We start from the raw sequence: 19,404 nt of genomic DNA, 5'->3' as shown, positions 1-19,404 counted from the left end.
AATTAGTATTTTTTATTATTTAATAGAATTAATCACAATAACAATAATAATTGTTATTATCAACAACAACCATTATTATTATGATTATTATTATGATTATTATTGTTATTATTATTATTCTTGTTGTTGTTGTTGTTGTTGTTAAAAATTATATAATTATTATTCTTTTTATTAGCAATTAGTATTATTTTATTATTTAATAGAATTAATCACAATAACAATAATAATTGTTATTATCAACAACAACCATTATTATTATTATTATTGTTGTTGTTGTTATTATTATTATTATTATTATACTATATTTTAATAACTTGAGTATAATAAATTATTAATTTGTTATGTAAATATATTTTGATATATATTTGTAAATAATGTAAATAATAATATTGTTTTATTTGATTGAAACAAAACTAAAAACTACTTTTATTAATATAAATAATAAAATCAAAGTTTTAATTTAATGCAAACTAGAAATATAATGTTCAAGCATGAAATAATGAAGTATGATTATCTAAAAGTTAAACAACTATTATTTTTCTTTTTAGAAACTACATTGTTTTCATTGAATTCCACATGAAAGTAGAAATGTTCACAAAGCATGCATGGTTTGTGTTGAAGCAGTTTTGTATACAGTATACTGTGTGTGTGTGTTTGTGTGTGTGTGTGTGTGTGTGTGTGTGTGTGTGTGTGTGTGTGTGTGTGTGTGTGTGTGTGTGTGTGTGTGTGTGTGTGTGTGTGTGTGTGTGTGTGATATTCTCATGCTTATTTACTGATACCACGGGTTCACAAGGCAGTCAGATGACTCTGCTGGATGTTCAGTCTGCAGCCTCTGCCAGTCTTTAATCCTTTACTTCCCATCAAAGTCAGCCTTACTTCTACATGTGAGACCTAAAAACTCCATCTCTCCATCTTAAAACTCACAGTCTGCTCTGGGTGCTGTTTGTTAGGTAGATGTTTCATCTCTTAGTTCATTTTGCAAAACATCAGGATCACTTTGATGAGCTGTTTATTCACAAATGAAAAAGAACCATCTGCCCTTGTTTTCTGTGCCACGCTGTTAACACAACAGTCTATCAGATGAGAACAAAACAACACAACAAACAACAGGAGGAGGTTTCAGAGACATCAGTAAATTTCTTTAGATTTTCTTACATTGGAACTACAACACTAACTGATGGGATAATCCTAAAAAAAGTTTGTATGAATCTAAAAAACAAACATTTTGAGAAACCATTAAAAAGTTGTGGATGCTGATTTTAAGGAATTCTTCAAAAACGTTGATTAATTTAGGAATTAATAGTGCTGGGCAAAAATAAAATTGCATCAAAATATATAGAGAACCAGGGGCTTCATGTACCAAGACTTGCATTGAATTCATACTAAACATTGTGTACGCACAGTATTAAAATCAGATGTATGAAACACTTTGCACACAGAATCCCACACATTATCTTTGTACATCCGAATTAACGTGAAACCCCTTCTGCCTCCTCCCCCGTATGAATATGGTAATGACTTTACTTTGGCAAAACCAAACGAAAAAGTAAGGGCAAAAGCAAGCAAGAAGAGAAACTTCACAGAATGTGAATTGGAGGTGCTCATATCGGAGGTAGTAAAAAGTTATTTTGTGTTATTTGCAAGTTTGTCCTCTGGACTTAATAACAAAAAGAAAAAAAATAGAGTGGAAGAGTTTAGTTGACACAATTAATGCAGATGAACATCTGAACATCGCACTGTGAGTGAATTAAAAAAGAAATGGTCTGATGTAAAGGTGCAGGTTAGGAAAAGAACAGCAACGCACCGTCAAAGTGTGGAGTGAACAGGCGGGGAAACAGAAGATGCTGAATTAACACCTTTTGAGGAGAGTTGCCTCAATTGGGGGTGACATTTTACTGTCTGGAGTAATATCCATGTCTGTGGGAGACACAGATGTATTAGAGGAACACTTTGTTAGTGCGGTATAGCAGCACCCCTCCGCTCTTATCAAGGCAGCGCCACCGGTATTTCAGCTGCCCAATCACTCGCTCTACAACTGACCGAGTGCGAGACACTTCCATTGCCATAGACTAAGGATTGTATACATTTGCAAATGCTTTTATATGTTCTAAATCACATAATTGGTAAAAATAAATATATATATACATATATATGTCAATTAACCCATTTTATCAATTATAAATGAATAGCAATGTTTTCCACATGTGTTGGTGCGATACTTTGTAGTGTAGCAATTTAACAACTGCCGGCAGGAGTCGCCAATGGAAATAAAACAAACACAAACAAGAAATGCATGTACGCCAGACATAAAGTTGGCGCGGACCAACGCACATTCTCACGTTAATTTTATCGTTAGTAAATCCAAATGTGAGTGTGAAACCTAGCGTACACAAAGTTTTTGGGCGTACGCAGTGTTGATACATGAGGCCCCAGGAGTGCCGGTTAAAAATAAAATGAAGAATCAAGTGACATTTGAAGGTTTAACTAGGTAAATTAGGTTAACTAGGCATGTTAGGGTATACAGGAAAGTTATTGTATAACGATGGTTTGTACTGTAGACTATCGAAAAAACAATTTTATTTAAAAAATTATTTTGACCTTAAAATGGCTTTCAAAAAATTAATAACTGCTTTTATTCTGGCTGAAATAAAACAAGTCAGACTTTCTCTAGAAGAAAAAAAAATATCAGACATACTGTGAAAACTTTCTTGCTCTGTTAAACATCATTTAGGGAAAAAATGTGTGTATATATATATATATATATATATATATTTTTTTTTTTTTTTTTTTTATATATATTTTTTTTTATATAATATAATTTATATATAATATATAAATATATAAATATATATATATATATATATATATATATATATATATATATATATATATATATATATATATATATATATATATATATATATTTATTTATATATACACACATGGGTGGCACAGTCGGTAGTGCTCACACTAAGAAGAAAAAAAAATATCAGACGTACTGTGAAAATTTTCTTGCTCTGTTAAACATCATTTAGGGAAAAATTTTATATATATATACACAGTCGGTAGTGCTCACACTAAGAAGGCCACTGGTTTAAGTCCCGGCTGAGTCAGTTGCCATTTTTATGTGGAGATCGCATGTTCTCCCTGTGTTTGCATGGGTTTCCTCCGGGTGCTCTGGTTAGATGGTAATCAGAGGACTTCTATTTTTTGGCGATCGGATTAAACAACTAAATACTTTTTTTTTTAATGAAGTAATTTGTAACTGAATCAGAATACATTTAAAAAAAATAAAAAATTCTAAGCCTGCTCACTGGAAACAAAGCATCTAATTCTTGCAATTGCTTTTAAAACAATAATATGCTGATTTACTTACTGCTTTGACAGGACTCCTGAACCCAAGATCTGACTCCAGAATCACAATGGTCTTGACCTTATTTTTTGCCATTTGACCCCGAAAGCCAAGGTACACTTTTTTTAAGATGTGACAGATAAAACTTTAAGGAATTCAAAGGTATGAAGTGTTAGTACTTTTATATTTTGGTGCTCGGATTAAGTTACTGAATCCCTTTTTAATCAAGTAATTTGTAACCGTAACTGTACACATTTTAAAAGTAACCCTCTAAAGCCTGCTCACTGGAAACAAAGCATCTAATTCTTGCAATGTTTTTTTTAAGACGATAATATGCTAATTTAGTTACTGCTTTGGCAGGACTACTGAGCTTAGTATCTGACTACAGAATCACACCAAGATTCTTGACCTTTTGATGTTCGACCCTTAGAGCTAAGGTATGCATTTTAAGATGAGACGGATATGTGTAATACCACAATTGAACCATGATATTCCTTACCATGTTGAAGAGCTCGAGTCTGTTTTTGACATCCATAAGCACTGGGTCGAAACCTCTGACTCTTACTTCTGGATTCTGTCTCTGCGCAAGAACTCCATTGCCCACCACTCTTGCAGTATAACTGAGAGAAAAAGAGAGAGAGAGAAAAGAAAAACATTAAAAGCAGGTCAGCTGTTATTTCGGCTTAGCTAAGGTCCTTTGGAAGCTTAAATCTTCAATCCATTGTTTGGCTTCAGCATGACATGGACGGCATTCTGTCCTGACAGCCTAAGAGATCAATATTCTGGACTTCTGGATCCCCTGACAGAAATGATACATTAAAAAGTCTAATTGCTGGTGTGTGTGTGTGAGAGCTGTGGAAGATTTTGTTTGAATATATGTGAGAGTATTGATGAGGCAGTGAGTGAGAAAATACTGCTGTGGAATAATAAAAGAGGAGAACGGCTGTAAGCGAGGGTTAGAAATGAGGCTAATTAGAGTCTTGTAAGAGGCTATAGAGAAATGTGTCTGGACTGCTTACACACTACAGGAACAGGGGTGGAAGATTTCCTATTAGCACTGAATATTTTCTAATTGTAAAATTGTAAAATGAGAAAGCCGGAAACGAGAAGGAAACTCCATCAGTTCAGAATGAAAATGTGGAGCGTTGAATGAAATAACTTGGGAAAAGTGAATAGTACAGAGAGAAAAGAGAAAGACAACAGGACCGATTTAATAATTCAATATTAAGGTGAGATAGCTACCTAAGATACACTGTAAAACAAATTATGTAATTTTTTGTTTTGTCAAAGACACCAGCAAGTCACTGTTATAATAGAGTATTTACACTGTAATTCATTTACATCCTGTAAAAGTGAATGAATGAATGAATGAATGAATTAATTAATTAATTAATGCAGTATTTTTGATTTTTTTTAGAAGCTTTTTGTACTTTTAGTGAGCACACTACAAACAACTTCACTGCATCACTCGGAAGTTTTCATAAACAAGCTAATTTAATAAATTAAACTCACAATAATCTTCCATGGTTGTTTATTTGACAAGTAACTATGTATTGTAGTAGGATAACACATTTCTAACATTCAAGTACATCAAGGCACATTTTGCAGCTGTAAACTTTAACAGACACAGTTGATGTCATTTTTTTTTTTTTTGCCCTCCCGTTAATTTAAATTAATATTTGACTTCCAACTTTCATATAGTTAACATAACCTAGTGAAGTCTTTAAATTACACTTTAATCTCAGTCAAAGACTAAAGAATACTTAAAGAAACTTTGTCTGAATACAACTATCTTGCAAAATAACTAGTAAAATATTTTGCACTGACTTGTGAAAGACAAAACAAGGCTGGGGATGGCTGACGTGAAACTAACTAAGTTGATTCTAAACACCCAGGCCATGAGTGTTTTGAAACACCAGGATCATGTAACTAAAGCAATTCAAATCATCAGTCATTTCAGAAGCGTTTTGAGATCTGGCAAATTTGTGTTAAAAACACTTTACAAGAACAGATCATTTAAAACTAACATCTATAGCTGCATCACCTTGGATTCAAACCTAATATTCCTGCATGCTAATCTGGAATTTTCACCACTCCACTAAATCACTAGAAAATTCAATGCAACTGTACAACATGTGTAATTCCTCAATTTCCTTAACTGTTTCTTTACTGGGGCTATTCTAGAGCAATACATATAAGCCAGTTTTTGTCGCTGTAGAGACTGATTTTGAAACATTTCGAAGCTTCAACACATTTGCTTCGACTATTTCAGTATTTAAAGCCACATTTTGCCCTCCACTACACAAGGAAATGCTTCGTAGTGTTACAAAAAAAAAAAACTCAGCAAAGTGTGTGTGTGTGTCTGCGTGTGTGTCAGAGGTGAATATAAATATGAGTTACCAGCTGTGTGTGTGTCTGTGTGTAATAAGGGGGAATCAGGAACTGGTGTGTGTGTGAGGTGCATGATGGTATTTGTAGTCCAGTTGAGTGAAAGATGTGTAGTTCTCCAGTGATCTGCAAGGATTCGGTCGCTGGTGATCATGACAGATACAAATCAAATCCTATATGTATTTTTGAAATTATACACAAAGTATGAAGCACAAACACAAAACGCAAAGAAATGGAAAGTACCTTGAATTACAGTATAAAGTGTAACATTTTGTATTTTAAATGATTCAAAACAGTTTCCAATATTAAAAACATTTCAAATGTTAAATTGTTTTACATTTGGGTGTTTTTATAGCAGTCCAGAAGGAGTTTGAACTGTTAACTGTTTTAACTTGGAAGAAAAATTGTATTACGTAAAAGCGGCAGATCAATGTTGAAAAATAAAGGGCAAATGATTGCCCAGAATGCACTGTTTTGACTGTTTACATGAAAAACAGTATGCTGCTGTTAGATCTTTAGATGTTAGACCATTTTTAACAGCAGTGTAGGATAAAAGAGAGACAGATAAAAGAGAAAGCATGAAAGAAAGACAAAAAAGGAAGAAATAGAAATTCAGACTAAAACTGGGGCACTGCAGTTGTTTTTTGAGGTACTATGGGTGTGTGTAAATTTTATCTTGAGGTATGTTGTCCTTAAAGGGGTCCAAGATGCCCTCTTTGCATGATAATAGAACTCTATATAACTTTCAGGTGTCCCCAGAATGTGTCAGTGAAATTCCAGCACAAAATACCTCACATTTCATGTATGGTATTGTAAACAATCTTTCAGTTTAAGTGGTAGCAAAATAATAATAAATAAACCATTGGTCTTTCTTTAAATGCAAATGAGAAGCTGCTCTCCACCCCTTTCCAAAAGAGGGCGGTGCCTTGACAGCTTATGACACTCCATAAAAAAGGTCTTTATGTGCCATGTGATACATTGTACTGTTTTTTATTATTATTTGTTTATCTTTGTTTGCTTGCTTGCTTGCTTGCGTTTGTTTGTATTACTGTCAAATTCACACAAGGTGCATACTGTTATATATAATGTGTATCTATTTATTAAAGTAGATCTGTGGATAAAAAATTATTTACCAATTCTCACTAGTAACTAGTGGCTATTACCTGCCTATTATTTAAATATTGGCTATTTATAAGTACTAATGAAGTATAAATTCTGCATGATCTTATTCTGCATTCCTAATCCTACCTTATACCTAAACCCAACTACTACCTTAATAACTAATAATGAGCAGCAAATTAGGAGTTTATTAAGGCAAAAGTCAAACTGTAGTTAATGGTTTTTTAATTGCAAGAATTATATCTCGAAATAAAGTTTGAAACAGGGCAAAAGCATGTTAATTCTGCAACTCAACCAAGCCTTGCAGCCTTGGGTGGGAAATATTTAAAATCAGGATATTCAAATACTGTAAAAGAAAACTCAGCACTCCAGGGATTTGAGGGTGTTCAGAAATAGTGCTTAATGATATACAGAATATCTTCCTTTAGAGTGGTTTGTGCTTTGTGACTTTGCATATTCCATATGTTGCATATATATAATACTCAAACTAAAACACTATGAAATAAAGAAAGGAGAAAGTCTGAAATAAGAGCAAATGAGGTTTACAGTGAGGTATGTTGTTGGGATTTGCGCTGACATTGAGGTGTACTGTTCTTCATGGTTACTGATGGTTTTGTTATTCCCAGGGTTTTATACTAAAGTACATTTTGACTCAAGCAATATCCGTCAACTATATATATTGCTGGAGTTCAGAGACCTCCAAGTGGGAGGGACTTACGCCACAAGGAGGTTGGGAGAGCTCCAAGTGGGAAGAAATTCTGCTGTGGGTAGGTTGTGTTAGAAGGGTTTCTGCGGCTACTGAGCATATGCAAATCAATATACAGTAGCATTATTTTTGTGGCTCTGTGGAACAACAAATACAGTTTTTTGAGTCACACTTTATTTTGATGGTCCATTTGTTGAATTTAAGTTATATTGCATCTACATGCCAACTAACTCTCATTAGACCATAGACTGTTAGGTCGGAGTTAAATTTATTGTAAGTTGACATGTACTTGCAAAGTTTCTTATAGTCAGTTAAATGTCTGTTTGGCAGCAGTATCAACAGATACTAAGCAGACGGTCTACTAATACTCAAATGAACCATCAAAATAAATTGTTACCCTTTAAACATCCATACATCTCCTTTTTTTTTTGTTCATCCAATTCACTAATAACGCATGTCTTTGAACTGTGGGGGAAGCCGGAGCACCCGTAGATATCCCACATCAACAGGGAGAACAAGCAAACTCCACACAGAAATGCCAACTGGCCCAGTCGGGACTCGAACCAGCGGCATTCTAGCTGTAAGTGGTAATCACTGAGCCACCGTGCCGCCTGTATATCAATTTATTTATTTTATTGTTTACTTAATTTTCCACTTATTTAAATGTGCTTCTGTCCTCTTGATAAGTATGCATGTACCCTGAGCTCCTGCAAACCACAAAAAGTCTTTATATAAAGCTCATTTTGATTCATAACCATTAATTAACTGAAACCACCCATGAATCACAAAATACAAAAACTGTTAATTAACAGATGTGTGTAAGTTTATGACTCACATCAGTTCTGAACCTAGTGCATTGTCAACTGGATATTTGTTTTTGAAGACCAGACTGAAGGATAAACTAAAGTGCTGAGAGCAGACATACACTGACTGCTGGTAGGCTGTAAACAGTATCTGTTAATTAACAGTTTACGTATTTTGTGATTCACAAGTGTTTTCCGTTTATTTACAGTTGTGAATTGCATTATGGGATGTTGATCTCTGCTCTGTTGACTTTTGACTGTCTACAGTTTAACAAAGTGACTTTTATTGACATTTTAGTTGTTTCAAATAATATAAATGTATAAGAAATAACATATAAAGAAATACATCTGTAAAATAACAGAAAATGTACAGGCAGTCTATTGCAAGGTTTTTGTACTGTACTCTAACACATCATCCCAAACAATATATAATTTTCGCATTTTAAAAAATGTCAGTGAAAGTCACTTTTTCAAACTTTTCAAGGTTAGAAGTTGTTGGGAGAAAGATCAAGGTCCCAACTCAAAATCGTAAATAAAAGGAGGAAATAAAAAAAAATAAAACATGAATCACAAAATACAGAAAACTGCTAATTACAGATATTCCAGTGTATCTCTGAGTTCAGGAGCTACTGCTGTCATGATTCTGCCACTTTGGTCTTGTTAATTCTTGTTTTGGTAGCAGAGTCCAGACACTAGTCCTGTCTTGTCTTGGATGTTGTGCTCAACTGGGTTTTTCATTAGCCCCTTTCACACATACAAACCTTTCTGGCAATTTTCAGAAAAAACGGTCTCATGTGTAAACAGACCCTTTTTGAAAATACCGGTAAATTTGTTCTAGCAATTTTCAAGAAAGAGAAGTTGTAACATATACTGGCAATTTGCTGGAATGTTGTGCTGTGTGAATACAGAAGAAAAATTGCCAGAAAGAGTGCGTTCACATTTAGAACGCGCAGACATAAGACGTCTACTCCTGCCAATCAGAACATTCAGACCATTCACATGCGTGCTGTTTATTAAAATAAAAGACTTTGAATATTTTCCCAGACACATTAACCTACTAGACAGTTAGTCAGATAATGTTTCTATGTTCCTTCTTAATGCCAACTATGTCAAAAATTATTGATAAAATGCTTATGATAAACCCCTGTTTGTTTACCTTCAAGCTCTGCTTCAGTTGCATGATGCGTGTGCACGTGAGGGAGCTGGTGAGCGCCAGCACACACACATATTATGTACATCTCGACATGCGAAAGTGTTTCTCCATATGTTTTCATTGAAGTCGTTCACAATACTTATCCACCCACAGAGTTTGTAATGTAATAAATGTAAGTAGTAAACGTGTAAACATTTCGCTGCGGTTTGTGCCTCTGCCTTTGGATGTCTCACAAAGCAGTTGCATGAATGCTACAGCTTGAAATAAAAGCTTCTATGTTTACAAATACAAGAGCAGCCGTTTACATGTAATTTCTGGTTAATGATGTCAATTTACTAGTATTTTGGAATAAATATGTGAATGGTCTTTTCCAAAAAAAATTCCAGAACGTCCTTGCTTGTGTAAACGGCGATATTTTAATTCACTGGTAAAGTCGTTCAGGAAATTTTCTCGATATTTATCACTGTGTGAAAAGGGCTAAAGTTTGTCTTAGCTTTTTGTACGAGCGCCATCCTGGCCACGACTGGACCTGGCATGGTCAGAGCACGGCCAAGACGGCGCTCGTACTAAAAACAAAGACAGACATGGCCCCTTACAATAGCTCGGGATGCGCTCTCTCATCCAAGTTTGTGTTTTACGTTTGCAGCATAGCATTTTCAATGTCTGATCTCCAGTCTATTTGGTTTCGTTTTTTTTTTTTCATTTTTTCGGCCACATGCATGAGGCACAGTGGGTGTTTTATTTATCATGTACTCGTGTCTTGCATTCTGTTTGTGTTGGTGATGTGTAAGCATGTGGCTTCATGTTTACATTGTGGCCGCATGCTGTATTGTTTTATTTGATGTTAGCACATGGTTAATGAGTTCTCTCATTGGCTGCATGTTCTAGTACTGTTTCACATGAGCGCATGGCTTGTGTTGTCACTTTGTGTCATGTACTCTCTTGTCTATTGTCAAGTCCCAGCCTCCTTGTTATCGCATTATTAGTTTATTCAGTTTACCTGTCTGTTTGTTAAATATTTCTCCTTATAGCTCCCTCTTGTCTGCTGTCCTGTGCGAGTTAATTGTCTTCCATTTAGTGTTTGCAGTAATACTTGTCCAGTCCTGCATTGACAGCCCAGTTTGTTGATGTTTTCCCCTATATGGTCATTTCTGTTTGTTTGAATAGTTTTGTTTTGTTTTTCTAAGATAACTTAATCTCATTTCTTGCATTCTGGAGTCCTTGCCTCTTCCCTACACCAATCGGGACAGTTGCTCTATGAAGAGTCCATTAAAGAACACTGTTACTGCAATGGCCAAGTCACAGGGTGAAAGGATGAATAATACAGTAAAATAAAAGCAGTATTAAAATAAGATGGAAGAAAAGATGATTGAAAAAATATTAATCATCTGTTTAGTTATTTCTGTTGAAAGTGTGAAATCCTAAAAAACTTACACACAAAACACACAAAGTAATTATAAATGCAGTATACATATCTCTCTCTCTCTCTCTCTCTCTCTCTCTCTCTCTCTCTCATTATCATGCTGTTACAAAAGACTTGCCAATGTTATTTCTGAAAGCGTGACTTTTCAACCCACACACTAAAAATACATTATTCATCTCCCAATTTTAAGATGTGATGAGAACACACAAACAGAAGATTTATGCATATGGGTTTGTGTGTGTGCGTGAACTTTAAGTGAATTTTGTGTGGGCGCACTTTTTAAAATTGGATTAGAGTGATAAATATGATTAAAATGATTCCTAATGCATGAAATTAGCCCATGTTATGGCCCATCTCCACACAAACTAACATTAAATTGCATCGCCCAAAGGAACAACAGAGGTTGGCCATGAATCATCCTTACTTCAAGCCACAAACACTTCCATAGAGTGGTGTGAACCATAGCATTGACCAATGGCTGAGTAAAAAAATATATATATTGCAACATTATTCAGTTCACAGTTAATACAGTGAAAGATTCTGAAAATAAGATTTTTTGTCAAATATTTATATGTGGGTCTTATAAATAAACTGGAACTTGACTGAGACACCGGAGAAAAAGCTTATTTACATTTACATTAAGCAGATGCTTTTGTCCAAAGTGACTTACAATTGAGATGACACTACACCTATGTTGCAAACGTGAATTCTGTAACAGTCATGTTTATTTTAGTAACTTGACCCCATAAGTACATTTGCAATATGAGTGCGGTATTTACTGCAGAATTACTGTATGTCGCTTTCAGTTTATTGCTTTTCTGCCCTTTTTGAGTTACTATGAAGGGTCATGGAAAGGGTTAATAATGGAAAACTTTTTAGCTTATGTAGTTGTAATTCTACTACACTGTCTTACTGTGCATTCACACCAAAAGCAGCGAGAGCGTCAAAGTTTGCTCTGGCCGCCCTGGCAACAACACTGTCTGCTCCAGCAGTGAGAGCTTCACAATTTGATACATTGATCTTGTGTTTAAAGGGGCCACTGCAGCATATCACTTACATTTCCGCATGAAAACATGCTTTTTAAGAGTGAAAATGTTGTTGATCAAATTCATTTAACAATGTAAAACCCAAAAAGTTTGTGGAACCATTTGGGGAAACCGATTGCAACAAACCATTTAATTTCGAAAACTAATTCTAATGAGTACTGTGAACTTAACCCATTTGAGTAAACAAAGCAATTTGAGCACAGTAAAACACAATAAATGAAGAGAACTCAAACCAACTGAGTATTGTAAAACCCAATAAGTTAAGGCAACTCAAACTGTTTAAGGAATCCGATTGCAACAAACCATTTAAGTTGATGCTATCCCCGCTTTTGGTGTGAATGCACGATTAGGAAAAAAAAAAAAAACTATGGTATTATTTTAAAATTAATTACAAAAAAATGTAATTTATATTTTGATACCACTGTTTACCTATCATAAGATGGTAATATTAGGTTAGATTTAGGTAATGACGTCAGGTCACCAAAATTCAATGTCTAGCCAGCACAACGTTATTTTGACGTCCAATAACAACATCAAATTGGGTTGAAATTTATTTGATTTTAGGTTGTGCTGGAAAGTGACCAAAATCCAACATCTGATAGATGTCATAGTGGTAACGTCCACACAACGTCTAGGTGTAACATGATTAGACGTATTTGTTTGATTTTAGGTTGGACATGGGTATGTTGGCGTACAGTATCAATATGACGTCATGTTGACGTCCTGTTCCTGCAGAGTTGGCCTTTACAAAACTGATTGAGAACCACTGCTTGAATATAGCTTCTAAAAATGTTTTTGATAATACATAAATAATAATACAGCAAAAACAGTCACAAGTTTTCAAAGTGTTTCAATAAATCAATGCGGCATACATGTTGCAATCGAAAACCTATTTAATAATTACATGAATTAATTATTGACTTTATTTCGCAATGCAGAAGTTCGCTAATTATTGTGATTGTTTTAAAATTTCCGATTCAGTTTCTCATGAGAGAAATGACCAGGAATAATAAATGGCAGAAAATGGTTAAACTACTTTCTCTACCAACAAGTGTGTTCATGACTGTACATAAAAAGTGGAACAATATAATAAGGAAACATCAGTTCGCAACATTAAGCAGCATTACAAGCTGTTTTAATATCTTTAAAAAATGTGAGTGAATGAAACCAGGGTCAATATATATAATGAAGTCAATATAAAATTGAGCTGGTAGAAAAGTATGAAGTTGAATCTAAAATCATAACTCATGTTTTACCTCTACAAACAAGAAAGAGTCAAAGAAGAAAGAGACAGAGCAAAAATTCCAAATCTAGTTTTGTCTCTTGTCTCTTCTCTAGTTTTGACCATGTGACGAAAACCCAAGTACTGAGACATTCAAACTGACCAACAAAGAGCTTCATCAATATGTGACCACATCATGAAACCCCCCCAAATTCACACAAATCTCAGCCAGGCCCTGACTTTGATCAGCACTTCTGCCTTTGGAATCTGTATTGGTCTTTTTTATTGAAAAAAAACAAAAACAAAAAACAAACATGGTTTGCAATAAAAACAAACGCATATGATAATTTTCATACTTTCAACAATCTCTAAAATTAGCAGCTCAGCAAAATACACGATAAATTTGTTTTTGACTGGTCAGATTTCAGTCTTTACATTTGAAAAAAAAAATTAAATTAAATTAAATTAAATTAAATTAAATTAAATTAAATTAATTAAATTAAATTAAATTAAATTAAATTAAATTAAATTAAATTAAATTAAATTAAATTAAATTAAATTAAATTAAAATGTTATTACATATAGATTCTAAAAATGTACCCATTTTTCCAACACAAAAAAAGTTTAAAAGCCTGTTAACATGGCTAGTGTTTAAAAAATAATGGCTTATTAACTTTTTCAAGCTGCTTGGACTTTTTGTTTGTTTATGAATGCCTTATCCAAAAAGCACTGACACCTTAATTATCCGTATAGCAGGTTTCGTTTGGTTCTGGATTTACACAATAAAATTCTTATCTAGTCAAACATTGTAGCAATGACATACAAAGACATATCTTTACTGCTCTATTATGATGACTGAAAGAGAATGACTCTCTTCCTCTCTCTCTCTCTCTCACTCTCTCTCTCTCTCTTAATGATGGTGTACTACTACGAAAGCCTATAATCCCTGGGCGTAACCCAGAGGAGAGAGCAAGAACCATGAATCCTCCTTACTGAACACACAGTCTTTCTCTCTATAAAGATTCAACAACTTGCATTTGTTCAAGTCTGGACACCTTTTATAGCAGGATCATTTTGCATTACTGTAATCTAGTCCCTCACAGAAAGATAAGGATGAAGAGGTTTTAGTGTTAATAAATGCCCGCTAGTTCTTCAGCAGCCTTAATTCTGGGAGATTTGTCTGCAATCTTTTCCTCTATAGAACCATAAGTTTTCAATGCTAAATTAAATGTTATATACAGTGAACAAATGAACTACCAAACAGAAATACATTTAATTTTACTATCATCCCTAAAAGACAAAAACTACATAAAAAAAAAAATCAATGAATGCTTGAAAATGAATCAAAACTTACCAACTGGAATTATATAACAACACTACACTGAAAAAAAACGATTCAATAAATTTACTACATTTTTGAAGGTAAGTGGTAGCAAACAATTTATACGGGCTGAAAATAAACAAACTAATTAAATTGAAGAACAACAGATTTGTTTAGATTCAACTTATATAAAGTGTTTGTAGGGGTGACGCAGTGGCGCAGTAGGTAGTGCTGTCGCCTCACAGCAAGAAGGTTGCTGGTTCGGGCCACGGCTGTGTCAGTTGGAGCTTTTGTATGGAGTTTGCATGTTCTCCCTGCCTTCGCGTGGGTTTCCCCTGGGTGCTCCGGTTTCCCCCACGGTACAAATACAGGTGGTACAGGTGAATTTGGTAAGCTAAACTGTCCATAGTGTATGAGTGTAAATGAGTGACTGTGGGTGTTGCATAAAGCATGTGCTGAATAAGTTAGCGGTTTGTTCTGCTGTGGCGACCCCAGATTAATAATGGGACTAAGCCAAAAAGAAAATGAATGAATCAATGAATGAATTGTTTGCAACAACCTTCAAAAAGTTTAGTAAATCCAATGAATAAAAACTTCAAACACAACCTAATATATAAAGTATAAACGGCTGAAATATATAGAGCCTTACATAACTTTAAGAATACGCACACAATTATGCAAATAAAAGCAAACTTTGAATAGCGCTGCACCAAAATAAACACGTTAAAAGCATCTCTGACAGGATGCTGTCGGGTTCCCAGCACACAAAAGTCTCATGGAAACAGAAGCAACTCCAAAAAGCTTTGAAAATAATGATGGATGAGCATGAAAAGCACATGTAAATGCTTCTGATCATAAGTTACTTGTAAGAAAAACAAACTGTGAGACATCCAAAAATGAAGACAGCTATTTTGGGAATTATTTTCCACATGAATCTGCATTCTTAAAAATTAAAGTTCTAAAATAAATAAATAAATGAAAGCTGATGTAATAAGCAAAGTTTTTAAAGCTCTCAAAGGAGAAGTTCTCTTCCAGAATGAAATTCTTCTGTCTTGACTTGCTCACCCTCTTTCTTTTATCTGTTAAACCTAAATGAAGATATTTTGGATAACCAAAAAAAAAAAAAAAAAAAAGGTATCGGAACAGTATTCCATAGTGGGCAAAAATAATAATAATGCAAAGACTAAATACTGCAGCAGTCATGGTGATCATTAACTGGAAGTCAAAGGTTCCCAATCGTTGTGGAAGTGGCATGCTGTGTGCACTTAATTGTGCTCACAAACTATTCCAGTGTTTATTTAATGGTTTTCCAGTGTTATTTAATGGTTGGTATCCCCCGGTTTGAGCGATGACACACAAACAAAATGGTGACGATTGGCCATGCCTACTTGTAGCTTGAGTTGCACTCCTCAGAAACCTATTCATGATGTCATGTATACTACATCCATATCGTTTGCAGTCTAAGGGTGCTTTCACATCTGTAGTTCGCTTCATTTGGTCCTGACCAAGGACCAAATTGTTACATTTTCTGCCATCTTTGGGTCGTTTTCACACCACACTGCAGGCTTTGGTCTGAACCAGTTAAAAAGAACCAAAATGCAATCATCTAACAAAACCCACATCTCTCATTGGCCAGATGTTGTTGAACATAGTTCCTAAGCTGCTTATTGATAGGTCAGAATTCACGTGCGGGGAACTCTGCGAGTAAACAAACCCGCAGACACAAATGTCGCTTTTTACTATGGAGGGATGACTGCGCTGACTGATGGTATCCCTGCTCTAGACAAACAATACATTTCGAGAATGAAGCATGGCCGCGACTGGAAAACAATGCTTTAATGCATCGCACATCACTTTAGGAGGAGGCGTGAATTAATTTAGCTAAACTGCGACATGGTCATCTTGCGGAAACATTATCAACAATCCATCAGGTAATGTTTTTCCCTCTCTCTCTCTCTCTCTCTCTCTCTCTCTCTCTCTCTCTGTTGGTAAAGCGTTGTAATGAAATGTTTTTCCTCCATATCCCATAATGCACAGCGCATCGGCCTACGGCAGCTGGATTAGTCCAAAAAGTGCTGTACTTTTGTTTGGGTCTGTTTTAGTTTGGATCATATTCTCACCACAAACGAACCACTCCAGGGTTCATTTGAAAGCGTTTCAAGACCACCTCTTCAAGCAGGGCTCGATAGGCTTTTTTTGGTCCGCTTTTGGTGCGCAGTATGATTGCTGCATTTACATCTGTACAAACAAACCGTAACAAGAGGGAAAACGAACTCTAGTGCGATTCAACAGAACTAAATAAGGTAGGTGTGAAAGCACCCTAAGGGTCAGACGAAGGCTGAGCATTGAACTAAGATCATTCAATAAACTCTATTCTTTCTTTATCGTCACTACTTCCTCTCCTGCTTCTGCTCCTCTCTGGCTTTCTCAATCAACTCCTGTATTGATAGGAGATTGTTAATTCAGATGAATACTGGTTAACAAGTTTTGGTATTGGGAGGCTCCGCTGGATACTCAGCGGATCTGGCATTCGGGGCTGGATCAAATTTTTCTGGCGTGAAGAGTGTGATCTAACAATACCCATGTATAATGTAGCATCAATCAAGTAGCATAAAAGAAGTAATCCACCATCTCAAGTGAAAAATGATTATTTAAAACACTATTCTTTTCAGAAGCTGCAACTGCAAAGAACCATTAAAAACCATGAAAGTGTCTTAAAGCAAAGCATGCCAACAGAAGAACAAAAACAGTCCCAACATGACACTATTTCGGAGAGAGGGAAGAGAAACAGAAATGAGATCTTAGATTGCAAACAGCAGAGCTGCTCTGTAATTAATGGGGCGGCAGAGAGTGAATGAGAACCACTAGAATGTGCAAATCTGATCTGGATAAATTAGAGGTTTGGAGCGCGATAAACTGGCAGAGAGAGTCATGACACAGACATGTAAATTACAAGCTCCGGCTTCTCTAACTTTCTCCGAATCCGCTGCTGTAAGGATAGCTCTATTGTCCTCTATACGTCTCTCTCAGAACAGACACACAATGGCAGGCTGCATGCATGAAGACACAGCTGACAGAAAACAGCAATCACACACAGACAAGGATGAGCTGCTCTCAAAAGATGTGTGCTAAAGAGAGTCTCATTCAGCTCAAGTGAGATGTCCAAGCCAAGTCTTCAGAGCACAATAAAGAGTCTATCTAGTCACAATCTATCTGTCGTCTAACCATCTGAAACTATCTGCATTTAGCCATCAATGCTGGATAGATCACATCCAGACTGTAATCTGTTACTGATAACAAATTTCATGATGAAAACGGGACTTACTGACCAAAAAAAGGGACAGCCCTGAATTGTATGAACAAACTGCAAAAAGTTGGTCAATGCTAAATAGTATGGAACATATATAAAATAAAATAAATAAATATATATATATATATATATATATATATATATATATATATATATATATATATATATATATATATATATATATATATATAYAYATATATATATATATATATATATATATATATACATATATACATATATATATATATATATATATATATATATATATATATATATATATAAGTGACAAACAATTCATTAATTTACTCAACTTTGAAATTACTAAGTAGTCAATTATAAGTTACTGCAATCTGATTTGGAGCATTTTAAAATGTAATATAATCCAACCAAAAACAAGCACTTCATATTATTAGGAATTTATTTCTTGGCAGACTTTTGGCCTCATTAAATCTACAGTATTTATTTACTTGTATTGTAAATATGAAGAGTTCAGATGCAAATGCCTCTAAGTGCCGTCAGATATTTCCTTCTAAAATAAGCATGTTTTTTCCTCAGGCTCCTCTGTTTAGATTCCTAGTATTTTCATTTTTATGTTGATGAATAGGTTCTTTTCATGGCTTTTAAAGTGAAATAACTGAACACAAACACTGGAGGCTACAAATAGAGGCTAGTCTTGGTATATATTCAGATTTTAAATAAATGTCAGTACTGTTATTGACTTTTATGCAACTATTTAGCTAAGCTGTGTACAATGCAATTTGTAAAGTAATATGTTCTGCCTTTTAGTGGATGTATTATATGAGAGAGCTACTGTAGCTTTGTTTGCCAAACAAGTGGTTCTAATTAGATTTACATTGTAAACTTTAAATAAAAATAGTGAGTCATTTCATTTGTTCAAATTTCAGCTTGTTCTTGTAAGCTCCTGTAAGCTTTGTTTTCAAAATGCTGCAGATTATATCTGCTCTTAGGATTCAGTACTATGCAGAATTACCAATCACTTTACTTTTTTTGTCTGCACAGAGATTCTAATTCATATTTGACACTGAATTGCTCCAGTTTCAATTTACTTGGATATTTGGACCTATATCAAGCTGTTTTTACATTTTCTATCCATCACTCATCCATTCATCCAACCAGCATAGGGCTGCACGATATGGGGGGGGGGGGGGGGGGGGGGGGTCACATTGTAATATTTAGTTTTTCAGCAATATATATAGCAATATGAAATATATTATGGATTGAATAACTCTATTTGTAAAGATTTTTTTCAGAATGGTTACAGTCATATAGGGAAGTGCATCTGCATAAATAATTATAAACTAGTAAAATTAACATTTAACAAGATTATTAGAAGAAAAACAAACAAATAAAGGAACAAAAATTCTTTATCTGATACTTTTGTCTGGTAAGTTCTTAAGTTGGACAAATTAAGTTGGACAAATTAAGTTGGACAGTTGGACAAATATTTAAAAGTCTAATGTAAAATGACACTTGGAAGCCTTCATTATAATATTAATTCATTCATTCATTTTTCTTCCGCTTAGTTCCTTATTTATATGGG

The 19,404-nt window shown here is 34.5% G+C and overlaps 1 protein-coding gene across 2 annotated transcripts in view; it reads right to left on the bottom strand.

Annotated features, from left to right (window-relative positions):
* Positions 1–19,404, bottom strand: part of gpc5c (glypican 5c) — a 295,133-nt gene that overhangs the window by 110,287 nt on the left and 165,442 nt on the right. For both annotated transcript variants that reach the window (XM_005171430.6, XM_005171431.6), the window contains one exon: positions 3,852–3,972. In XM_005171430.6, coding sequence (XP_005171487.3) covers positions 3,852–3,972 — 121 coding nt within the window. The remainder of the gene's footprint in view (positions 1–3,851; positions 3,973–19,404) is intronic.

The sequence above is a fragment of the Danio rerio genome, chromosome 2 (genome assembly GCF_049306965.1).
Source record: "Danio rerio strain Tuebingen ecotype United States chromosome 2, GRCz12tu, whole genome shotgun sequence".
NCBI lineage: Eukaryota > Metazoa > Chordata > Actinopteri > Cypriniformes > Danionidae > Danio > Danio rerio.
This window is presented reverse-complemented; position numbering and strand designations above follow the sequence as displayed.